This window comes from Dermacentor variabilis, chromosome 2 (genome assembly GCF_050947875.1).
Source record: "Dermacentor variabilis isolate Ectoservices chromosome 2, ASM5094787v1, whole genome shotgun sequence".
In the NCBI taxonomy this organism is placed as follows: Eukaryota; Metazoa; Arthropoda; class Arachnida; order Ixodida; family Ixodidae; genus Dermacentor; species Dermacentor variabilis.
This window is the reverse complement of record NC_134569.1, coordinates 49135010-49142776: the sequence shown is the minus strand read 5'-3', so window position 1 is coordinate 49142776 and position 7767 is coordinate 49135010. Positions and strand designations below refer to the sequence as shown.

Genomic DNA, 7767 nt, shown 5'->3' with positions numbered 1-7767 from the left:
ATCGAATCGCGGCCACGGCGGCGGCATTTCGATGGGGGCGAAATGCGAAAACACCCGTGTGCTTAGATTTAGGTGCGTGTTAAAGAACCTCAGGTGGTCCAAATTTCCGGAGTACTCCACTACGGCGTGCCTCATAATGAGAAAGTGGTTCTGGCATGTGAAACCCCATAATTTAATTTTAGTTTAAGTTTGACGAATTACACCCACTATGGCAGACTGAGAACTCTCGAACTCCGATGGAGCAACGTACTGCCGAGGTATATACGTCTCTCTGAACGCCGTGCGCGAGGCTAAGTTTAGCTCCGATTGCGTCATGCGTGGCGCGACAGCGGCGCCATCTGCGCACGCACGAATGGGTAGTATACTATTTCGTCTATACGCAACGATACCAAAGCAAGACGCGTGGGTGGTACGGTTGGAAATACGTGGGTGATAATAGTATAGCATGTCTTGGTTACCCGTGCTTTTAGAAAGGACCGATTTTACCAAGACATTTCATGTCAAAAATTATGCAGATCCGACGCACTTGTTGGAATCTGTGTGAAGCGCTTAGGTAAATGCTGCAAAACTGTTCCCACACACACACACACACACACACACACACACACACACACACACACACACACACACACACACACACACACACACACACACACACACACACACACACACACACACACACACACACACACACACACACACACACACACACACACACACACACACACACACACACACACACACACACACACACACACAGACGCGCGCGCGCGTGCATATATATATATATATATATATATATATATATATATATATATCGGTTGCGTACATGACTAGGAAGACTGCAAAGAAGCAGAGACTTCCACCACGTGAGCTAGGTGGCCGTGAATCATGCCGGTCTTCGAGACAGCGGCGCACTTTTCATTACGCCGTCTCACGGTCGGCACAATTTGTTATTGCACTGTTTCGAGGATCGGCCTACATTACTCGGCGAGAAACCGACCGTGGAGACGCATGCCAAACCCTCGGAAAGAAAGCGTTTAGAGCGTAATAAAACCATTATTAGCGTGAAGGCGTTGCAGTGAGGATAGTGAGGTACCGCTTGTGGTTTCATTGCGTAATTTCATAAAGACCAGAGCCGGCCGCCGGCAGAACTGTAGGAGCAGAACAGACAGCACTGTTACGTTGATTCGTTACATGAGTGGTGCCCTGTGGGTGCGGTATGTACAGGAAAGCCGCCGCAGCAACCACAGTCAGCAAAATCTGGCAGAGTTCAGAAAACTCCGATTTAGGATTATCCGGAACGAACGTACGCGTTAGAATATACGTCGAAAATATCTATGGCGGTAAATTAGATGTCCTCACATGTTTTAAGTTACTATATATTGTGGGATGGGCGCAGAAAAAAAAGTTGCACTCCCTCGAATTACAGTGTTGGTCAACATGCATTGCTTGTTTATAAGCCGGCGCTGGCACATTCATTCACAAAATATATCCAGCGAAGTGTTGACCGACTGGCGAAGACGAAACTGAGGTGGGCTAGGCAAAGAAAGGCACTGCTTTAAACAGAATTTAAGGTGAATAAATTCAGGAGTTGTCTGTACTAAAGCTACGATCTGATTACGAGGCATGCTGTAGTGGGCGACTCCAGATGATTTATAACACTTGGGCCAGGATCGAACTCGTGACCTCGTGCTCAGTAGCGCAACATCGCAGCCCCTAAGCTACTGCGGCGGGAGCGTAAGTTTTTTTTCATTTTTTAAGTGGCACTGCAGGACTGCATTTGATTGAACGTGTATCAGCAATACTAGAGCGCGCGTTCTCAGGCACAGCGATTGCTTTGTCGTTCCGGATCCTCTTCCGGCCTCTCAATGGCGGTTATCTGGGCCGATTCTCACATATCCGTGTCGAGGCCGTTGTGCGAGAACCACGAGGCATCGTATTTTTGTCCCTCTTAAGCACCGGCCGCAAAGGGACTCGAAGCCCTGTGCCGATTTCAATGGTTGGCCACATGCACTGTCAACAAAACCCGCCAGTTGGAGAGAAAGAGAGCGAGAAAGAGAGAGCAGCGATAGAAAGAAAGGGCAGGCAGATCGACCAACCCGACACGCGTACCGTTTGCTATACTTACACGTGTGTAAGGGTCTTCGAGGGACAAATGGAGGAGAGAGGGAAAGAGGCATTAACAGTAAACACGTGTGGGGCTGCACAAACACCAGATAGCACCGGCGTGCTAATAGCAGCCCTCGTATGGACGAATAATGCACCTCCGGTGGAATAGCTCTCAGAGGCGGTCAGAGACTTAACATCCTGCCAGCCGCTGGAATGAACGCAATCTTTGAAGCTGGCCGCCAAGGGTGCACCGGTCGTGTAGTGCTGCGGTATTATTGTGTATTAGCTTTTGTTGTTTTCATCTGAAAAGAGATCAGTCACACAGAGGCGACCATCACCTTCTCGTTGCTCGAAGGTTCTCTCTCTTTTCGGTGTATATTTCTTGCCTGGAGCAACGACGGTACCCAGCGTTGGGAGCCGATCGGTACTGACATCGCGCAGGGCTGCGTAGTTTCTATGTAGAGCTGAGAAAGTTCATGCACTACTGAGTGAGCTTTAGCCGAGATTTCCAAGGGACAGCTATAGCGGAAGTTTTCAGCAGACTTTGCATTACACGAATGATGGGAGGTGCAAGTTTTTCATCAACAGTAAGTAATTTCGGTGTCGCAAAGAGCATGGAACATTCGTGGAGCCGATGGTGAAGTGATGGTAAGGAGAGCGTGACTACTGCTATCTGTTATAGTCTCACGAGGCTCGCGATGCTTATTGCTTTGCATCTGAAGCATCCTGAGGGCTTATGCCAATATAAGTCCCTTGACTGTCATACGCTGCCAAGAACTTATTTCCTTTAAAACAACTTTCTTTCTATTCGAATTTGTGGCAACAGATGTAACTTCAGAAACAGTGCCTTGATACAAATGGTTTGATAAATGATTCGGATTCGTCATATCAACGTAATACTCTACTCACACCACTTCTGAACGCCTCAGTTAAGAAAAGTGAAATTTATGAAAGAGACACCGCTTCTTACATAAAACGCTGGTACCTAATACTTCACCATGTTTTGTGTTTCAGATGAGACGAGTTCTGGTGGAGGACAGCGCTTGAATAAGGATGAGGCGAGGCCCGTTGATGGCATGGTTGCTTCGCATGCGGGCAATGACACTTTTGACGTCCAGTCCAGTTTTCGGGGGAGACTGCAACGCCACCTCGCCTTGGACGGTGTCCCGAGAAACCTACGAGGACATTCCGGACGCCGCATTCAAGTCACTCATGCGGTGTCCGGTAGACATGCACGGCTGCTCTGACGACCTGTTTAGCTGCGAGCCCGGGACCTACGTTGCCACCTGTTCATGCGCGCCGAACTGCAGAGTGTACAGGGACTGCTGCTGGGACATGGAGTTCTCCCTTGAGGACGAGCCTGAATTTCCGGAAATTTCCTGTGTACCGGTTCAACTGTCATCTCGGCTGCTAAAGTACGTCTACATGGTAGTTGGTTGCCCACCCTCGTGGCCGCACGACGATGTGAGGAAAGCCTGCGAGAGCGCGGAGTCGTTTAACGAGACCTTCTATCACATTACGGTGACAAGCATCAATCATGTCACTTACAGGTGAGCCGGGTTATCTATCTGCTTTGCTCCGAACAAGCTGTCTTCGAGCCTGAGCTCCCTACTTCACTTCTCTGATGTCCGTTGTCGTAGGCAGCGAGAAATCCCTGGAGCCAAGATTGATCACAGAAACTACCCGAGATATCTCCCGCAGCTTTCACATTAGCGCTTCCATCGTGCCGTCTACGCTGGTTCGCGCAGGAGCAGTGGACACTGATGTCAACATCGCGGTGACGGAGCGTTCTTTTAGTTACGTCTTTCAAGGAGCTACTTGATTCCACAGCCTTATTTGCGGTTTATTGAAGCTCAGTTCGGCACATTCCCTGCACATCTATAGAAAAACCAATTGTGTATGAACTAACTGCCAATGTAAGCGAAAAGCTGAGCGCTTATACGAAGCTATTTGCTTTATTAGAATAATGATGTGCGCTGGCGTATATTTGTTACATCGAGGATATTTAGGTAGCATCGTTTCATTGCGCAATTGCATAATGACGCAAGTAAATGGTACACGGAATTGGCTCATTCTATGAAACAGTTCAACACTGTGGCTTATGTGCCAGTGAGTAATAAATCAGAGAAAACCTGACAGGTCCTCGTGGTACACTTGAGTGACTGCTGGTGCCATCCCTATAAGTTGGCGGTTCATTCCAGGACATTTCAACTTTCAATGATCCTTTGCCGATTCATGTAGGAAACTGCGCTTCCTATCTCTGACTTCACGGTGTTTTCACGGTGCTTACAGGTGTTCACGTGATTAGCTGGTGCAAACTGGAGCCGGTATTGCGCAATTATATAACCGGATACTAACCGCGCTGTTGTGTTCCGGCAAATGCGATGTTTCGGATTTACCGCATTTCCTATTCCCCTTGCCTGTTGTTGTTGTTGTTGCTGCTGCTGCTGCTGCTGTTGCTCATTGCACTATAGTACTGTTGCCAACATGTCCGTCCTTTAAGTCCAAAGCCCTAAATGGCTTAAAAAGAGGCATCTAGTCGAATGGTACGCAGAAAAAAAATGTCATCATGAAGTCGAGTGGTTGAAAAAAACTTGACGAGAGGTACAAAAGATACCATCATCAGTAATGGCTCATACCCCCGCAAGCAAGCAAAGATGCAATGGCTGAATATGAAAGAACAAACGAAAAAGAAAGAACGAAAGAAGGAACTAAATGAAGAACAAAGGAAAGAGAGAACAAACAGAGAAAAAAGCGAAAGAAATGAAGAACGAAATAACCTTTAGATAGTGCATTACGGGCTCGTATGTGTCGTTGAGGAAAGCGACCTACAGCGCAATACGCTTACTTCACACTGCAGCTTGTTATGTCTTGCAAGAAGTCTGGCCCCTCGGATCAGATAACTTAATGCATTACTACATGTGCAGCAGGCTTTCGCCTTCATGTGTTGCAGGAGTGTACCATGCTGCCGATTTCTTTTTTTTCCTTTTTACGTGAAAGATGTCTTTTGTGGTTTGTTTTTAGTCTCCGTAGCACAGTTTCCTTTGATTTATGGCTTGCATTTTTGTTCATTCTAGGGCGTATGTTCAATTTTAAAGACTACTGTTGATCCCTTGCTTCTATAGTGCATACTGTTAAGTTCTTGGTGGCACTGTAATCGTTCGTTGATTTGATTAAGGTGTTAATGTATTTTGAACCTAATGTATATATTTTCTGTACTGACTCCTAACACAATTCCCCGTAAGGGGCTCTGTAACGTATACTTATAAGTGAATAAAATGAACAAAGTATTTCAGTAAGACTTCACTTCACTGTTTCGGAAAGGGGACTTGTCATTGTCAAGCCACTTTGACAAGCATATTGTTATCTGTCGGAACGCCAGTTCACTTCTATGGCGCACTCTAATTTATTAGGCTTACTTAATCTCATTCTTTGCTTTAACATATCAAGTTTGGATCTAATTCTACGTAATCTTGTGCCATCGTTCCAGGAATGGTTTCTGCGCGCTCTGCAACAACGACGTCGCGAACGCTACCTTTTGGAACGCCAGTTTTCTCGGACCGAAGAAACCTGTCCGGGTCTCCCTGCCTCAGTTTCTGAGTGGCGAGCCGAAGTTGTACCTGAGACCGTGCGTCACGGACAAACCTGTCGACTTGTGCGATCAACCTGTCGCCGAACACATCTCGGACAAGTGCAAAACATACTACGCACCCGTCAGCGACGCGGGAGATCCCTACTCACCGGTCTATCGGAATGTATACTGCGCCACATGCTACGGCGCCAACGTGTCCCGACTGTCTTGCAGCCCAACGAGGCACGTGGCCAACTTCACCGTAGCAGGGCGCAGGCGCCCAGCCGGACACAAGAGACCCGCTGCTGCGCGCCCTCCAAACCTGGCCGCGTTATTCAAGCCCGTGGTTAGCACTCCAACCTGTTACGCCCAACACAACGGCCACTGCTACATCAGGGACGCCCCGATGGCGAATAAAAATGGCCCGCTGATGCTGCGTCGTGGAAACAGAGTCGCCAATGGAACACCACCTGCTCACCCTGGCGGCCACAATGCCGACGCTCCGCCAAGCACGTACAACGTCTACAACTACGTGACAGTCTTCTGCATGTCCCTGTCTGTATGCTGTCTCGCGTGCAAGGTCGTCGTCTTCTGCGCTTACAAAGGGTCCCGAAGCTTCTCGTCCAAGTGTACTCTGTGTCTATCGGTCACGCTGATGGTCACCCAGCTGCTGTACTTGCTCACAAGCCTTGTCGACGTGCAAGGAGTGCCGTGCGTGGCCATCGCCGTGCTCGTCCACTATGGCTTCCTGTCGACCTTCTGCTGGACTGGCGTACTGTCTTATGACATCTGCAGTAACATCACTTCCGTCAAGCTCTCCTCCGCTCGCAATAGGACTCTGGCTTTCTACGCCACGCTGTCCTGGTGTCTACCGCTGCTCGTTGTCGCCGCAGCTCTGCTCGTGCACTGGCTGGCTCCGGCTTCCGTGGTGTCGCCCAGCTATGGAACCGTGGCTTGCTGGATTGGCACCCTGTGGGGTTTGGTCGTGTACTTCTTGGTTCCCATGGCAACGCTCACGCTCTTCTCCCTCTTTGTGTACCTGAAGACTGTGTTCTACATCCGTGACATCGCGTCCAACGCTGCTGGCGTTCGAGAGGGACAAGAAGTGGGTGCCAGCGCGGACTGTGAGCGCGAACGGCATCGCGCCCGCATGGCGCTGTTCTGCCGCCTCGCGCTCATCATGGGAGCCGCATGGGCGGTCGCTTTCTTAGGCACATTTCTGCCTTTCGCCGAGATAGACGTTGTAGTGAACGTTCTCGTCGGGCTACAAGGGCTGTACCTTTTCGTTGCTTTCAAGGACTACCGCTATTTTTTGGGATCAATTGCAGGCCGGCACAAAGTAGCAGTCAGGGGCAGCCGCGGAACTTCCCAAACCATCATCAGCTCATCGAAGAAAAACTGTATCTCAGAGTGACTGTGACGCGCTGTGACCGGCAGCAAAAGGAGGCCGCCGGCCTCTCTGCTCGCGAGTGCGTGCCTTCAGTTCCTTTTCGATTCATTTGTTCTTGAAACTTAACTTCATTCATTTATATTTTGATTTTGCAGCATAGCTTTCACCACAAGAAACCATGAACAGCACCGCGATGTGGTAACACAATAAAGACCACTCCCCTCTCACCACCTTTCCCCTTACGGATAACACACAAGATCCAGATGTACGTTTCTGTGGATTGTTTCAGGGCGCACATTCGCCAGCTTTTCTGGAATCACCATTTGGCGCTCTTGCCCTTGTAGCGACCCTGTGCCCAGTTTCCTGAGGCTATCATCACCCGTCAAGGTTGTCTTCCATCGGCATAAACAGCAGCAGCTGGTCGTTGCGTATCGCGCATGCGCAGTCGCGCACAGGACAACACGGCAGCGACGGTGACTGCTCGATACGCCTCGAGTGTCCGTATAATTGCTATCGCAATGGGATGGAAAGAGAAAGAATAAACCGGGCTAAAGGATGGTGCACGAGGCTTACCCCACGAGGGCTTACAGTATGCGAGTATAACCCGCAAATCCGTTTTCAGTAATTATTTGTTTCCTGGTACTTTGTCCACCAGCGAGAAAACAAGCTCGTATGAGCAGAGAAAGAGAACAAT

At 49.1% G+C, this 7767-nt stretch overlaps 1 protein-coding gene across 1 annotated transcript in view; it reads left to right on the top strand.

Moving 5' to 3' along the window:
* LOC142570835 (uncharacterized) overlaps nt 1–7289 on the top strand; it is a 27208-nt gene extending 19919 nt beyond the window's left edge. The window contains exons 2-3 of the mRNA XM_075679150.1: nt 3127–3662; nt 5603–7289. Coding sequence (XP_075535265.1) covers nt 3166–3662; nt 5603–7097 — 1992 coding nt within the window. The 5' untranslated portion in view covers nt 3127–3165 and the 3' untranslated portion in view covers nt 7098–7289. The remainder of the gene's footprint in view (nt 1–3126; nt 3663–5602) is intronic.
* Nucleotides 7290–7767: the final 478 nt, after the last annotated feature.